Here is a 17,894-nt window from a genome sequence, read left to right on the forward strand (position 1 = left end):
TTTATTTTATGGAGAAAAACCATTTATTTTGAGTATCAAAGAGTAAAGTTGTAGAAATGGGAGGACAGTTCAAAAGTTTGTGCTGCCAGCTTGGTCAGTTTCTTTATTTCTGGTCAAAATGTTTTAATGATAGTAGGAAGGCATGGTTTTGAAAATCACTATCTCATTTACACAAATCTATCTTAATGGGTACTATTCAGTAACAAATGTTGATAATTTATATACCCTGCGATTGAAATACTTTTCCATCATCTATTTGCACAATCTGAAGAAATTAATCAAGACATCAGGGATAGGTAGGCAGGACTTGCCACAATCTGGGCAACTGTTAGCATGTGAGTTGGCTGGGTTTTGAGCCTCAGTTAACTTTTCATTATCCTTTTAGGAACTTAGATTTTCCAATTGTGGTAATTCTTACATTGGTTTCATATCACTAAATAGAATAATCTTACAAAGTATAGTGTAATTCATTTGTTAATGGAAAAAAATACCTTCATTGTCACATCTTGTCATAAATTTCATTATCCAAGAAAGAAGTCACAAGCTATACAGAAGAAAAAAATGGATTTAGAAAATGGGCAGCTGGCTTGAGATGGATTTCTGAGGCTTGGGTTAAACTCCAAGAATAACAGATCAAGAATAGAGTACATCCAGCAAAGATTTATACGAATGTATTTGCCAACTGTCTTGCCAATCTAATAAAAGAGCTTTAAACTGAAAAGAATGGAGGAGGAAGAAAATGATTTTGTATAATGCAATAAACTAGAGACCCCAGGGAATAGTTTGAGTGAAGAAAAAAAAAGAATAGCAGTTGAGTCACCCAGAAGTTTACAAGGAGATTAAATTCAAAAAAGAACCCAGGGAAAAAACCTTTGATTTGAAAGGTCCATACTCAAAGTTTAGGCAATAAGCAAAAATATGTGCAGTTTTTAGGATAGAAGTGCCTAGCATCTTACTTTCCTGTTATTGTTGAGTCTTGTCCAATTCCTATTTGGAGTTTTCTGAGAAAAGCTACTGAAGCAGTTTTGCCATTTTTCTTCTCCAGCTCATTTTATAAATGAGGAACTGAGGCAAACAGATTGAGGTTGATTTGTCCAGAGTCCACAGCTAGGAAGTGTGTGAGGCTATTGAACTCAGGAAGGTGAATTTCTTTGGCTAACCATTTGACAGTTGAGAAAACTAAATATCCAGAAGTTTAATAACTTATTTGAGGTGTCCTACATTGAGTCAGTGGGAGAGCTAGAAGCCCATTGCGCTTGTCATCTTAGGTAATTAGTATGTGATTTATATAGAAGCTTCTCAGTAGGAAAATAAGAGTATGGGGAGGGACCTGAGAGATCACCAAGTCCAAAGTTTCTTTAACTGTGTCTTGTGACCTCAGAGGGGGTCACATAACTGAATGTGGGGGTCATGAAAAATTGGGCAACAAGTAAAAGGTATCAGATATTCTTTTTTTAAATAGTTTTTATTTTCAAAATAAAAAAATAGTTTTCAATATTCGCCTTTGCAAAACCTTGCACCCCAAATTTTTCTTCCACCCTTCCACTCTCTCTCCTAGACAGCAAATAATGCAATATGTGTTAAACATGTGCATTTCTTATATACATATTTCCACATTTGTCATGCTGCGCAAGAAAAATCAGGTCAAAAAGGGGAAAAAAGCAAGCAAACAACAAAAAAAATGGTGAAAATACTGTTGTGGTCCATATTCAGTACCCATAGTCCTCTCTCTGGAGGCAGATAACTCTCTCCATCACAAGTCTATTGGAATTGACCTGAATCACCTAATTGTTGAAAAGAGCCATGCCCATCACAGCTGATTGTCGCCTGATCTTGCTATTGTCGTGTACATTGATCTCTTGGTTCTGCTCACTTCACTTAGCATCAGTTCATGTAAATCTCTTCAGGCCTCTCTGAAATCATCCTGCTGGTCTTTTCTTACAGAGTAATAGTTTTCCATAACATTCATATATCATAACTTGTCCAGCCATTCTCCAATTGATGGACATCTACTCAGTTTCCAGTTTCTTGTTACTATAAAGAAGGCTGCCACAAACATTTTTGCATATGTGGGTTCCTTTCCTTCCTTTAAGATCTCTGGGATATAAGCCCAGTAGAGGCACAGTGCCATAGCCTTTTGCGCATAGTTCCAAATTGCTCTCCAGAATGGTTGGATTTGTTCACAATTCTACCAACAATGTATCAGTGTCCCAGTTTTCCCACATCCCCTCCAACACTTATTATTTTTTCCTGTCATCTTAACCAATCTGAGAAGTGTATAGAACTATCAAATATTCTACTAAGATTTAATTCTCTATGTAAAAATAATCACATCCATCTCATTAGTATGCAAATTTGATTTTGTCTTTAATAAATGACAAAATTTGTATGCCAAAATATGTATACCAAAGAATTATTTTAAAATAAATTTAGTTATGATTTATTGTCCAAAAAAAAAAAAAAATGAATCCCTGTGTGATTCCAAGTCCAGTGCTCTATCCACTGCATTATCTAGCTTCTCTTAACATCAGAGAAGCATATTTGACTCTGTAAAAGACCCTGAGCCTGGGATGAAATCCATGGCTTTGGGTGGGTATTCCTTCTTCAGAAAAAATAAAGTAGTTTTAAGAAGGGGTGTGGGCATTGAGTAGCGCCATGTATTCAGAAAATGCATTGATGGAGACTTGAAGATGAATGACTAGAGCAGGGCTGGGGAATCTTTTTTTTTTTTTTTATTTTTTGCCAAGGGCCATTTGTATGTTTATAACATCATTCATGAGCCATACAAAATTACCTCAAGCAATTAACTCAAGCAATGAGAGATTGTTGTGCTTAACCTTCAGCTTATCATTGCCTACAGTTGCCTTAGCAAATGATTTTGTGGCCTTATATGACCTGCAGGTCAGACTTAACCTACCCCTGGACTAGAGAAACAAGTGGTTTTGTATCTGGAGGATTCTACAAACTATCTGATTAGAAAGAAGAATTCAGGAATTCTTCAAGATTTGAGCTATCTCAACAAGAATTGAGGAATTTAGGAAATAGACCATAAGTCTGGAAATACATATTACAAAAGTGATGGGAGATTCATTTCTCCAGTAGTTGCTGGAGCTGACTTTCTAAAGCCAAAAAGCAGAGCAGCTAATAATGTCTCAATTTGCTTTAGTGATAACCTTGTACTTCAAAAGATGGGGACCAACAAGGAGAAATTCTGTTGTGTTTTGGCTTCTCTTTAGGAAAGGACATCATTTCTAGGGTTGAAATGTTCATAACTTTTCAGGGGGTTGGGGGGACTAAGGTAGGGAAGTAATCACTCCCTTCTTAGAACTTGTGATAGAAGAGAAAACTGAAAGAAGAATGAGTGATTCTAGGTAACTCTAGATTTGGGCAAAGCAAAGTTCAGATGGTTAAGAGCAGGGGCTTCTAAAACTTGTTCCACTTACAATCCCTTTTCATCTGAGAAATTTTTATGTGACTATGGTATAGGTATATATATCCAACATTTACTGATAAGTCACAATTTGCAATCCCCACATTTAGTTATGAGACCCCATATGGGGCCACCGCCCAGTTTAAGAAACTAGGGTTTGGAGGAATGATGGGCTCTCATAGACCAAAATTCTGCAGGGTAAGTCAGGAGGGATGAGAACAAAAGAATGAAAAGACCCAAAGTGAAACAGTTCCATTAAGGAAAAATAAAAGAAATTCTTCTAAAACAACTTTGCTAATGCAAGAGGAATTCAATCAACTTGGATTTTTAAAAGTCTCTAGCCACTGTGACATCTAGATAAAGATAAGGGGAAAAAAAGAGTCATTGAAATATGTTTTTATATTTGTGTTTTTGCTTTTAAACATTTATTTCAAAATAGAAAAACAAACAAAATAGAAAAAGGAAAAAATTGCCCATTATACATCAGAACATGAGGATTCACAATATGAGGCAATAAATGTGCATTTCAAGAAAGCTTCTATGATAAATACTACACATTGTGTTCAGAGGTATCCGACTTTTCTTTGTTTCCTTGCTCATTCCTCTGTGCCTGGGGGTAGCCGTTGCCTTGTTCGGTGTTCTTTAGTCTTTTAATATTGTGTCACTATTCTAATTGTCATTCATTCTGGATCAATCCATCCAAGTCCCCTCTGGATTCTCTGAAAGTCTTTTATGCTGACATATTTTCATAGAATTCCTTGTTTTCCTTTGTTTTCTGCTATGCACTGTTTACTTTATTTTTTCCCCCTTTTAGCCTCCTCTAAGAAGGCTACAGTTAAGTGCGGGGTGTGTGCACGCACACGCACACGCACACACACGTGACACAGATATCTATGTAATATACATATATATATAATACATACATATTCATAGATATCAATAATCCACATATGCATGCAGGTACATTCATATACATTTGTGCTGTGTTTCTCTGAAGATGGATGGCATCATCTTTCATAAGTCCCAAGTCTTGTCATATTTTTCTAAATCTACCAACTCTTCATTTCCTGTAACACAGCAGTATTTCAACCTTATTCTGTCTAGTTATTTTAAATCGTTTAACAATATTGATTTGCATGGCTGGCAACATATAGTGTAGTTTCTCTATTTTTCTTTTTAGAGTAAATCTATTTTAGCTTTAACTTTACCTGAGATCAGTGATTACCAGCCTGGCTTTTTTTTTTTTTTTTCCTGATAAGTGAAACATGTTTTTAAATGCTCAGAAGACAATAAAAAGGAATGCAAGCAAACAGGACAGTTTTAGAAGTGGTTTTTCTTATGTACTTTAAAAGAAACTGTATACATTAAAAAAAATAATCTTCAGATAATTACCCTTTTGTTCTGTACTACATTATAAAAATTCCCTTTGAGGAGTTAGTTAAATTCAGAATAAGGACCATTGAAATATCAGCAGTGTTAAAGTCTGAATGTCCTGGCTCTGACTAGAGAAGCTAAAGAAAAGAAAAAGCTAAGGAAATGTATGTGTTTTTGAACTGTATTGGGGGGGAAATGAGAACCCCGGAAGGCACAAGTGCTGCTTTCAGTGATAGCTAACAACGGAGAGAAGGCAGAGCAGCTTCCTTCTGACTGGCTTTTGTTTTCTCGGCCTTTGCACTGGACACCAGCAGGATCAAAGGGAGATGCAGGTTGTTCCTACCTCATCTAAGAAGATCCCAAGAGACCATCTAGCTGCCCCAGCCCAGAGACACAGCATCCCTGGGCACAGCCTCTAGAACAGCTCCCCCAGGCCCTCCTGTGCTCTGCCTCCGTGGTCTCCAAACTTCCAGAAGAAACTCTCCCTAGTCAGTGCCTTCCCTTGGCGGGCTCCTTTGCAACTGTGTATGACCTCAGAACTCGACTAAACTGTGCTTTCCAAAGTTACCATTGACCTTCAGCACCTCCTTTCATTTCTTCCTGCCAGGGTGGCTCTGCTGACCGCTCCCTCCATTTGATATTTTCCATCCTCGTTGCCCAAGAATAAGCTCTCTGCCTCAGATTCAGATCCCTCCTTAACTGTAAAGTGAGAATAATAACAGCACCTACAATGCAGGGTTGTCATGAGGGTCAAGTAGAATAAGGTTTCCTCTGTGGTCAGAGGAAGGCTGGAGACAGATTGCAGAGAAAGTTAAATGCCAGGTCAATGAGTGTTGTGTCCTAGAGGTACTAGTGAGCTTTGGAAGCTTGGGGGTGGAGAGGTAAGTAAGATGGTCAGGCCTAGATCTAGCTTAGGATATTTGGGAGTTTGTAGGATGGAATCTATAGGAATCTGAAGGATGAATTGGGGAAGGGGGGGAGAGAGAAAATGAATAGATGCAAGAAGAGCCATTAGGCTGCTTTTAAAATATTCTAGGTGACTGATAGCCATGTAAGTGCAGGGAAAGAGCAAAATTCAAGAGATGTTGTAGAGAGACATGTTTATTTCAGTCTCAGGTGTATTTCTAGATTCTTAACATCTTTGAGACTTTTTTTTTTTTTTTAAACTAGCCTTTAAAGTATCTTCATTTTGTTCCATTGGTGGCCTACAGTTGGGTACCTATTCACACACCCATCTCATCAAGTTAACTTTAATTTTTAGAAAGTCTGTTGATTTAGAAACCATTTGATGTATAAATATTCATATGTAATAGAATTTTGGCACTGCCTTTATGCTGAAGTACTGTCTTGTTTTCCTTAATTTTTTCCCTCCCACAGGGCTTTATATTAGCTATTGGAGATTCTCTGCCAAAGGTCATTTTTCAGCATGGAAGGAAGGAAAAATGCTGGAATAATCCTGACTTGGAGGAAGAGGAAGGTAGCCAGTTGGCAGAGTCCATGGCCTCACTCGCTTATCTTGTGTTTGTACAGCATATCAGCATTGACCAGTTTCCATTGGTCTTGAGGTAGGCCTCTTTTCAAGAGTTTTCTTTATGATCAGTTGCCGACACAACATTGTGCCCTGAGCCCATCTTTTATTCTCTATCTAAAATGTTTATCAAGATTCATCATATTAATAAATTTAAAATACAGCTTTTATTACTCAAATGCATCTGTGATCTCATCAATTTGGGAAGTCCCCTCTTAACGATGTGGATACTCACTCAACCGGGGAAATTGATTCAGGTTCTTCCATGAGGTTATCCCTGAAGGCACATCCCACGTGCTGGAGGCTTTCTCCTGATCTTAGGAAGGTGCTAGTCAGCACTTACCTGTTAAGCCCTCATTCTTGTCATATGACCAGCCCATCTTTTCCTTCCGCGTGATTCCTTGCTTGATTTCTTTTACTCCTAGTCTTAGGATTTCCTCATTAGTTGATGTTGCAGCCTGCTCACACCTACTGTGCATCCTTCCATTGCCCTCTGTGCAATACTGATTTTAAATTCTTTGGAATCAGCTGACTTCTGTATGTCACTGCTGTATATCAACACTGGTAGATTGGTAATCTTGAAAGGCTGGGAAGCTTAGGCTAAGTAAAGGAGCTTTGCTATAACCCAAAGGTGAGCCAGCCCCCACTTTGCCTTCTACCCAAGTTGTTGTCCATGTATACTGCTTGTTCCAGCTTTACATACTCATGCCAGTGCTGAGCCATGGTGAATTCTGAGCACTATGCATTTCATTACTGGTATTTCCTGTGTGGCGGGCAAACCAAACCCTTGCACTGTTCTGGGGCTCAGTTCAATTAGCACAATGTCATCTATAAGCAGGAGGATCTCCAGGACCTTACCATGCTCGTTCTCAAGATTTTATATAGATGGGGAAAACTAGACATATTGGCCATTGGTTAAGAGAGGACATCAATAAAAATTTTTGCATCCTCTGGCATCTTTTCTTCCTTTAAATGTTGTTTCCCTAACCCCTTCATAATTGTGTTATCTCCAGGATGGCTCTTCTTTCTATAGTTGACCTGACATAGCTGCCTCTCCAGTCATTATTTTCTTTCATGCCTATTGGAATACACGGGAGCCACCTGACAGTGGCTGCTGGAGATCCAATGGATGGATCTCCTCTTGTGAGAGGTTGATACAAGGAGACTGAGAGGCAGGTGTTGTTCTCTGACCTCTCTGCCTGAGAGGCCGTGGCATTGTTTGACCTCTCTCCTCTTTCCTCTGCCTCAGTTTCTCTCATTCGCAGTCCACAACCCCTGTGTCAGCAAAGGCTGCCCTGCAACTCCTTCAGATGCTATGATCCGCAGCTATGGAGGCTCACGGAGAATTGACCTGTCCCTTAACACATGCCATTTGTCTTCTCTCCAAGCACATTTGGGACTATGGTCTTTGGGTCCAAGGCTTGTGATTCTACAATCTTTAATGGAAAAAAGAAAATGGTGTGTTCTGAGAATTGCAAATCTTGTTTTTCTTCTACTTGGAGCCCTTCCAATTCTCATCCTTATCCTGAATTTGCTTAATTGGATATCTTGCCCTGCTGTCTTTAAACTTTATTTCCAGTTGCTTTTCTCCAATTTTGAGACAATATTGCTCATGATTATCCATTTTACATATGAGCTGTAGTCTTGCCTACTGTTGTCTTTGGTGCTCTCATTTCTGTCTCTTTTGCATTTAAATCAGAAGTTTCTAAGTTGCTTCTTAGTCTTGTGACAGTTGATTTGCTTTGGTTAAACTTCTGTATATATTTAATATAATCTGTATCTTTTCTGTTATCTGTCATTTTAAAAATTTTCAATTGTTTTCAATGACTTATTTTCACTTTCAGTTATTGAAATAGTTTGTGGTTTAGTAGTTTCTATTTCATATCACATCTTTTCTCAGTATTAGTTTTCTTTTTTTCTTTTAACTAATTCTGATCTTAGCTTTGACAAGTGGATAATCAGGCTGTCCAACACTATTATAGCCAGAAAGAAGGAAATAGCTTCCAGCAATGAGTAGGTGAGAGCCCCATGAACATCTGTCCAGACCTCATCTGGAACATTGTGTTTGGTTCCGGACACAACAGGAGGATAGTGATAACTTGGAAACCAGCCAGAGAAGAGCTACCAGGATAATGAAGGATTTGGAACCCGTGAGAGGAGAACAAGCTTGGAGAGAAGAATATTCGGATGTAATAGTGGTCTTCAAGTATCTGAAGGGCCGTCACATAGAGGAGAGAATTAGGTGGATTCTGGTTGGCCCAAAGGACAGGACCAGAAGTGAGAGTAGAAGCTGCAAAAGACCAATGTAAACTCAATTTCAGGACAAACTTGCTAATAATTCAATTCATCCTGAAATGGAATGGACAGTGGAGTTGGGGGGAAGGGGGGCAGGGGCAGAGTTCTTTTGAAAGGATTTAAGCAGAGACAGGATGACTTCTTGTCACATAGGTTGCAGTCTGGATTCATTGCCGATATGGGTTAGAATAGTCATCCACTGAAGCCTCCCCCATCTCAAATGATGTGATTCTATCCCTATGCTGAGATAGCTGATTCGGGATGAACATCAAAATCTGTTCTTATTAGTTGTGATGTTTTTAGGGGTTCACCATGTCCAGCACCTACTGTACTCATTCTTTTATAGAGACATGGCCTTTTGTATTATCTGCAAATCTTGGATGGGGCCTCTCCTGTTCCTTCTTCCTGAATCATGCTTTCCTACATAGTTCTCTTTCTTTCACCTTTGCACTGAAATCAAGTATCAGAGTGCACATAGATTTAATTTGGATGATTTATTGAATTCTTCATGTAATTTCTCAACCACTCTATCCTCAGCAACTGATGTTGCTTAATAAGCTACAATTATTTATTTTCATAGCTCTCTTTGCAAGTATTTTATTTATTTATTTATTTATTTTGGTCTTTTTTAAAAAATATTTTATTTTATTTTATAATAACTTTATATTGACAGAATCCATGCCAGGGTAATTTTTTTACAACATTATCCCTTGCACTCGCTTCTGTTCCGATTTTTCCCCTCCCTCCCTCCACCCCCTCCCCTAGATGGCAAGCAGTCCTATATATGTTAAATATATTGCAGTATATCCTAGATACAATATATGTGTTTGCAAGTATTTTATTGTTATTCCTGTAAATGTGATGACCGCTATCCCATGAATCTTGTTGTCTTCAAAGATAAAAGATCCACTCTGCCATTGCTTTCTCTACCTCTTCAGTTTGTACTATGAATAACAATTCTAATTAGCTCTAGAGTCTTTTATCAAGATTGATAAGATTCAGCTCCTTCAGAAACATATCCAACTTCTTGCTCAAGTTTAGTGATAGTCTAAAATTTGTGATTCTTAGTACTCTCTATCGTTTTTTTTTAGCCTTTTCTACTTTGTCACTCCAGAAATTGAAAGGGATTGCAGAGGTTGGAAGCCAATTTTAATTTTTCTGTGTTTTATGGATTTTCGTGACTTAAAATACTCATTATTAGATATTGATGCACTATGTGTCTCTCTGTACTTAGGTAGACTGGTCCTCAGGAAAGAGATTTTGTCTGTTTCTGGAACATTCAAAGCTTTTCTGGCATGGTAGACCCTACCAGAGCTTGTCGCCAGTTATCATTGCCTCAGGTTACCTGTGTGCCATGATGAGGCATTGGATTAGAATTTTGGAGAGGATTTTCACTAGTAGTAACAAATAATACTAGCTATAATATGCTTAAATTTAAATATCACCATTAAAAAACGGTGGTATATCAGATATTAGAACTTATATGTGTAATTTGTAATCTCTAAAAATGTTTGCAAATATATTTTATATTTTAGCCCATTATATCTTCTGCAGTACAATATGGATCATATTGAAGTCCTCTTGAAAAGGTAGGATCCCTCAGATGACACCTCAGAAATAAATAATTATTCATTCTTCTAATTTACTCTATTTCAGTATGTCCCGTTTATTTTGTCACATTTACTTAATTTTTATTACATGTTTATAAATCCCTTTATCTTTTGCTTATAAAAGGATCCAGAGCCCTTATGTTATTTCTGAATCCCTGGTATACATTTCTGAGGCCACTAGACTTGGTGTTACTCTCATATCAGCAAACCTGGGCTATGTGCACCTCAAGAATTAGTACATTTTATGCCAGACAATGAGACTTAATTGAGGTATAAGGACCCAGGCTCAGGTCAAAAAACTGGACCATAAACTTCAATTGCCAAAGAATTCTCCAAAAGTATTTTACTGATAATTTTCCCCAAAAGGTTTAACATTGCCATCTTGGATTTACCCACTTCTAAAATCACATTGGTTAAACCTTTAATATCCTCTTTCAGAGCAGAAGAATCTGTGTCCTCAAAAGGATTGGTAATATTTCTTTCTTCCCTTTTTATAATTTGAATACGTCCCCTTCTACGGCTGTTGCCTTTAAGTATGACTGCTTGTGCAACGACTTCCTCTGCAGGAGCTGTTGGAGAACAGCTTGTTACGAATGGAGGATGACAGCCTGCTCCACCATTACTTAGAGATCAGGAGCTTCCTCACTGTGCCTCAGGTAAAGTAGGACCTGGGTAGCAATCTCAGATAGAGTCCCTTCCCACCAGGTTTCAGGGGATGGGGGGAGGGAGGGAGAGATGGCGCAGCACATCGGAGAACTTTTCTCTCTTTGTAACCTCAGACTGTTTTTGCAGCTTCCTCAGCTGCCTTGTCCAAGGGGTCTTTCCTTTAACAGCCTGCGTCTCATGGCTATGATTCTGCTACCCGAGCTCCCAGAGAACAAAACTCTTGTATGCCTTCCCTTCTTGTACCTCAGGAGCACCGGCTGCAGAGTCAGGAAGACCCGGGTTCAAATCCAAACTCAAACATTCACTATGTCAGCCCCTGACCAAGTTACTTCATCTTTAATTACCTCAGTTTCCTCAACTGTAAAATGTTTTCCTCAAATTGTAAAGCTGTAAAAATTGTAGCACCTACCTTCCAGGGTTGTTGTGAGGGTCAAATGAGATAAAAAACATAAAGTACATAGGTGCTGTAAAAATGCTCTTCTCTCTTCCCTCTCATTATACTTAATATCCAGTTCCTACCACTGATTTTATTTGAGTCATGCATAGGCTAGGGACTAGAAAGAATAATACATTATTTTACTCCAGGAATTTAATTTGAATCATATCATAGCTAACAGTATTACTCTTCTAGCTCCTTTTGAAGTGAATATTAAGCCTCTACTTATCAACATTTAAATGAAAAAAATTGCAACAATATTAATTTTTTAAACTCTCATATGAAATTCTCTAACATGCTTAATAATTGATTTATACGAGTGACTACATTTACAATTGACTTTAAGCATACATATATAATGTTATATTAGTGAGGGCTGGTTCCTGATTGAAGCAGAAAATTGGAAATGCAGACTGCTAAGATGTCATCTTTCCTCTAAGTGACTGTGACTTGGGGAAATCGATCACTTTGTCCACATAGGCCTGTAGATTGATGGAAAAACGTAGAGAAAGACTAGGTTCAAATTTGACCTCTGCCAGGTACATTTGGGTATCCTGGGCCTAGCCATTTTTCCTTTCCTCCTCTGTCAAATGGAAGATAGTGATGTTTATACCTCACGAGGTTGTGGTGATGCTCAAATGAAGGGTCTCAGAATTTCAGAGTTGGTCCAGATCTCACCTGCCACACGGTCATCCAGCCCATCCCACTTTGGGCCAGATAAATCATTAGAATGTTATTCTTTATATCAAACTGAAACCTGCGTCTTTGCAGCTTGTTCTCCTCCCTCCTGGGGCATGATCCGCCCCCCCCCCACACACACACCTAATGCACTTCAGATACTTGGACACAACAATCCTGCTTTTTCTGAGGCTTCTCTTCTTGCTATAGGGTTAGGGCCTGGTCTTGGCTTTTCCTTTTTGTGATGAACTCTTGGGTGAAAGTCAACATCTGCTATACCACTTGTGATCTGTTGCCTAGAGCAGTAGTGTCAAATTTAAGTAGAAAAGATCCTTGCCAGCCGCATATTGACTTAGAAAACTACAAATTAGCATTATTTGTGTTGGATTGTATTTTTTACTAATTTTGTTAAACATTTGCCAGGTCCATTTCAGGCTCATGTTTGGGATGCAGTCCGAGCCCATCTAGCAATGTTTTGATACAGCCCAAGTCTGAAGGCCGTTAAGTCCAAGGACTGTTGCCTCAAGCTTTCAGACATTCATATCTTGCCCAAAGTCACATAGTAAGGATATGATAGGTAGAATAGAGAGGAAATATGTTCATATGTAGGTTGTTCTATTCTACCCATATCTGTATTGTATCACATTACTGGATGTCAAAAGTTGCCAGCCATATAGATGGATACCAATCCATTATGTCAGAACAATAATTACCTAAACATATTCATTGTTTGCCTTGGCTTGGAGTCTGGACCACATGATTGGCTGAATAAACTAGACTTCTTTCAAGGACATACACATGTTTTAAAGGTGGACTTTCTTTCATTGCAATTTTTTAAATGCTTGAAGACTTTTGGGGGATTCTGGTATAAATTCTAACCTCATTTAAGTAACCGGATTCAATAATAACAATAATGATGAGTAATAAAAACATTCACATAGCATTCTAAAGTTTTCAAAGGACTTTTCCAATCTGATCACATTTTATGGTGACAACAATCCTTTGAGATAACCGCCACAGATGTTACCTCAACATCACAGAGGAGGAGGTTAAGGAGCTAGTTTATGGTCACATGGCTCATGAGTGTATGAGGAAGAATTTGAATCCACTTTCTTCCAACTTCAGGTCCAATGCACTCTCCCCATGGCGGGGCTGCCCCTCTCTCAATCCCCAGAGGGGAGCCAAGCAGGTGATTTTCTTTTGAAATCTGCATCATTATTTTTGTTCATTTCTGTAATCTGAGATATCTGGCCAGCTTGGATATGACATGCCAGTGCTTATATTTTCTCAGTAATTCCTGTTTTTACGGATTTTTCTTCCATGGTTTGTGTCTTGGGAAATATCACTTATTGTTATTTGTTTTCTTCATTCTGTTGGAATGGGCTTGTGATCAACAACTGCCTTAACTTGTGACTCTCTTGTGTTCATTTCTTAAAATTTAGCGTTAGCCATTGATTATATAATTACATATAGTTAATGTAATTCTCACATTTGTTTGATGTTTTTAAATTTTTATTTGCAGAGGCTGGTGAAAGTAATGACCTTCTGCCCCATTGAGACTATGGTATGTAAACATTTCATGACTAATAACATTCAGCTACAGAGACTGAATTTAATTAATATTGCATTCTTTTCTCTTTAGTCTAACAATGTCTTTTTTTTTTTTTTTTTTTTAGAGGAAAAAAGGTTTAAAAGTGCTGCAGCTGTATATAGACAAGCTGGATTCACAAGGCAAAAATATATTATTTAGGTATGACTCAAATATAATGAATGGCTGTCTTTTTCTGACTGGCAAAAATGTAAATTGATGGCACATGATGTGACAGATAATGGCATTGAAATTGTATTCTCCAAGTAGGTCACCTATTATAGAAGTCTTGAATGAGTATGGTCTTTCAGGGGTGGAGTATTATAGATGGCTTTTCATTCCAATTAAGAGAGATTTATCTCCTAAATCAAACTCCGTGTGTACACATACACATGAAATATGGATTATAAATTTTCAAAGAATTAGGATGCAATAAGAAACAAACATTTAAGTTAAAATGAAGAGAATTTAGTTTTTCTTTGATTTCTTGAGCTCTTGAAAAGATTTAATGTTATGATAGTTCACATTTGCAAATGAATAAACATTTTCAGAAATTACTAATCTTATTAGTTTTTTGGTGGAACAAAAGCCCCAAGAGGCCTGGGTGCAAAGCAGCTGTTGAAATGATGAGGTAGAGGGATGGTTGGGTGCCAGAAGATGGGGTGGATTTATGTCCCGGCTCCAGGGTCCAGCAGTCTTGGGCAAGACCCATGCCTCCTTAATTTCTGGTTCATCAGTTGTTTAAATTTTCAACTTTAAACCTTTAATTCTCTAGTACTTTGTTCTCAGTACCCTTTTACATTTATGAAAAGTATTGAGGACTCCAAAGAACTTTTGTTTATGGGTTTGTGCCTTGATAATTACTATATTAGTTATTAAAACTGATCAGTTTTTAAGATATTCATTAATTCATTTAAAATGGCAGTAAATCCATTACATGTTTATTTATTAACAGCATTTTTAATGAAAAACAACTATTTTCCAAAACAAAAAATGGTAGTGAAGAGAATAGCAGTATTTTACCTCTTTTTGCTAATTTATCATCTGGCTTACTTGAAGGCAGGTGGAATCTCAAAATAAGCTGGGCTCAAACTCCTGTTACTGTGATAATTATTTGTATTTTGATTACTAGCATTGAGTTTGTTATGATGTTTTGGTTCTGGAGGGAAGGAGAAGAGGAGGAAATGAACTCTTCAGAGAGCCCCTACCATGTGCTAGATGCTGTGTGAAGGGCTTTGCAAATACTATCTCATTTGATCCTTACACACCGGCAGGGCAGGTGCTCCTCCAGCCTGGTACTCTGGGTACAGTGATGCCCCCTCGGGCTCAGAGAAAGAAACCTAACCCCCCCCCCCACAAGGGAGTTTAGAAATGCAGAGTATTTAATAGACGAGTAAAGTTTTCAGGTTTCATGAAAGGAGTGTTGACCCCAAGTACCGGCGGTGCTGACTTCAGTCTCCCCAGCCAGGATTCTGCGCACTGCGGCTCATTTGGGTCTCACAGCAGCCTAGTGGCAACGTAAGACTTAGACCTTCTTCATCCCTGTTTAAAAGATGAGGGAATGGAGGGTAAGAGGTTCAAGTGACCGGCCTGTGGTCGTGCAAGTATTAGACATGGGACCTGAGCCCACAGATTCCTGACGCCAATTCTGGGGCCCTGACCACTGTTCTGCCCTCCCTCCCAAGTGAGAGAATGTCTCCGAAAAGCCCTTGGTGTCCACAAAGCAGTACCTAATTATAAGCTGCTTTTACCACAATTATCAAAAAAAAGCCACATTACCCAAATGTGTTACCTCAGAGTGTTAAAGACTTGGCACTTGGTAAGCATGTGTGTCTTAGAAATTATTTTACATCACCTCGAGCAGAACTCTCTGCTGGGGCAGGGGCTCAAGGAAGGGGATTAGGATGTATTTGAAGCTGGGCTCTCCTTCAATGGGCTTGGGGCCTGTGCGTGTTTGTGGGCCTGCAGCTGGATCTGCTTAGCTAAGACAAACAGAATGCACTTTAATACAGAATTTGGTTGGTAGCCAGATGTTAACTCCCCATTATCAGATGCAGGATTAGTTGATTAATTAACCATTTAACTGATTAATGACTTTGTTGCAGTCATCAACTGGCTCTTCAGGATCACTTGGGATTTCTTTTTCCTAAAAACAAAGCTCTGAGCATGTGCTAATGGTTGGTCATCAGCTAATCAGGAGTAATTCCGGAGCCACATATTACCTATCTCAATTTTGTTTTCAAGGTGTTTATTGAAGACAAGTAATCATGCGGGTGTGGAAGGCTACGTCATTCAAAATATAAAAAATCAGATCGATGCCTCATTAAAGGTAAGAACATCATTAACATCCCCTTAGCTTATTTTGCAGGATTATGATTAATTTGCAAAATCACAGTAATAGGAGTTTGAACCCAGCTTATTTTTCTAATGTAATAGGTTGTTTTGCATTTTGATTACTAGCTTTTTGTATGATTTAAAAAAAAAAAAACTCCCTCATGAATTGGGAAAATATGTTGTTATTTCTCCCTCCTTTGGGGCAGATCACTCCCCATCCAAATCCTTCTCATCTCAATGGGTCTATCTCTGGGGAGCCGCCCCATCTTGCTATAAGATTAGTGTTTTAGCTGTTCTCTACTATTGACATAGCCTGGGAACTTCAAATTTGCCCTCACCGAACCTTGTCTGTATCACATATTTTTGTATTTAACAAAATATATCTTCTACAGCCTCCTGGAATCCGTGTGCTACAATTCTGTTTGATAATCGTGATGATTGTTATAATGGTATTTGCATAGTGCTTTAAGGTTTGCAAAATGCTTTATTTAAATCAGTTAATTTGTTCCTTATATCCTGAATCAGCAGAGCTCGTTCCAAAGAAAGGAAACAGTTGTAGTCCAGAAGTGTCATGGCTGAAAAAACTTTATTTTTTTAAAGAAAGAAATGATCTGCTCACCGTATCATATTACATTGTGTAATGTTGGTGATGGGCATAGTCAGATAGGGCACAAGGATTAGGGAGAGAAACAAAATCATTGCTTATCGGTAATTCTGGTCTTCTTTCTTAAGCATTTATTTTGTTTCACCCTCATTGCAGTAGACAGGGTACTGAAAAATTGTGAATAAATTGAATTTTCAAAAATTTTAACAAACTCATTAAATAAATATTTATGTAAACTTTTCATGTTTATTCCAAGCAGAAGTGTCCTTAGAAACTACTTGTTTTTACAGAGCTGAGTGATGTTTTAGAAAAATACAAAGTTTTAAGGTTTTACTTAAATCCTTCTCTGCCCTTGCCCCCACCATTTTTCTATTGCTTTTTAGAGAGCAGAGGACAGGAAGTGGTTTACAGGACCCCAGCTGATTTCCCTTCTTGATTTGGTGCTTGTGCTTCCTGAAGGGGCAGAAACAGACCTCCTCCAGACTTCTGATAGGTGAGTGACCCAGATTGGGAATTCAAACAGTTGTTTAAGATGAAAAAGTAAATTTCAGATTTAGGGAATAGAATCCAGTGAATTTTGGCTTCCTGTGGCTTGCTGGTTGCTTTGAATTCTACAGCGATTTTTCTTAGCTTTCTGACTAAAAATGTTTGTTTTGTTTTTTCAACCAATTTATATTTTAAGAATAATTTGAAGTAATATTGTTCTTAGAAGAAAGAACTATGCTTTCATGCTACTTCTTTGATACAGGCAACTTCCTCTGCACCTTAAGTGGCTTAATCGTTAATTTGTGCTTATAACTGCACATTGGATGCCATATGTAGAACAGGTATATGTTTGACTCTCATCTTTAATGAGAAGTTCTTGGGAGAGTATACTGTCCAGAGCTTTACGTGTTTGTTTTTCTTCTGTTAGTATTATAGAGATTATTGGCCAGATTTCTGATAGAACAAAATATTAAATTAATGAGAATATCTTCTTGTCAGAATCTTCCAATTTGTTACAAAGCCTTTGTCGTTCTATTTTGTCATATCTTTCCAATTGAATGATCCTAAGGATCAATGTTGGAAAGGAAGAGATTTACAAGGAACCTAAAAGTGAAAAAAAGATCAAAACAAAATCTTTTAGATCTTTAGAAACTCTTTAGTACATCCTTCTGGCATCAGGCACTGTTTAGACTCAATCATAGCAGATAGAAAGGAAACCAACTCTTTTCTAAAGAACAAATTTAATTTATTTTCTACTCTAAAATGAAATATTTTGGCATTACACAAAGTAAATTAATAAATATATGTAGTCCTGAGTCAGAGGAAAGTCAAACAGCATTTCTTAAGTATTTATTGCTACATGTCA

General features: G+C 37.9%; 1 protein-coding gene across 3 annotated transcripts in view; it reads left to right on the top strand.

The window, feature by feature from the left end:
• Window positions 1-17,894, top strand: part of GLMN (glomulin, FKBP associated protein) — a 54,107-nt gene that overhangs the window by 22,580 nt on the left and 13,633 nt on the right. For all 3 annotated transcript variants that reach the window (XM_052000000.1, XM_052000001.1, XM_052000003.1), the window contains exons 8-15: window positions 6,182-6,369; window positions 10,163-10,216; window positions 10,676-10,706; window positions 10,804-10,893; window positions 13,540-13,581; window positions 13,694-13,767; window positions 15,850-15,934; window positions 16,927-17,036. In XM_052000000.1, the coding sequence (XP_051855960.1) occupies window positions 6,182-6,369; window positions 10,163-10,216; window positions 10,676-10,706; window positions 10,804-10,893; window positions 13,540-13,581; window positions 13,694-13,767; window positions 15,850-15,934; window positions 16,927-17,036 (674 nt within the window). The remainder of the gene's footprint in view (window positions 1-6,181; window positions 6,370-10,162; window positions 10,217-10,675; window positions 10,707-10,803; window positions 10,894-13,539; window positions 13,582-13,693; window positions 13,768-15,849; window positions 15,935-16,926; window positions 17,037-17,894) is intronic.

Source organism: Antechinus flavipes, chromosome 4 (genome assembly GCF_016432865.1).
Source record: "Antechinus flavipes isolate AdamAnt ecotype Samford, QLD, Australia chromosome 4, AdamAnt_v2, whole genome shotgun sequence".
NCBI classification, from domain to species: Eukaryota; Metazoa; Chordata; class Mammalia; order Dasyuromorphia; family Dasyuridae; genus Antechinus; species Antechinus flavipes.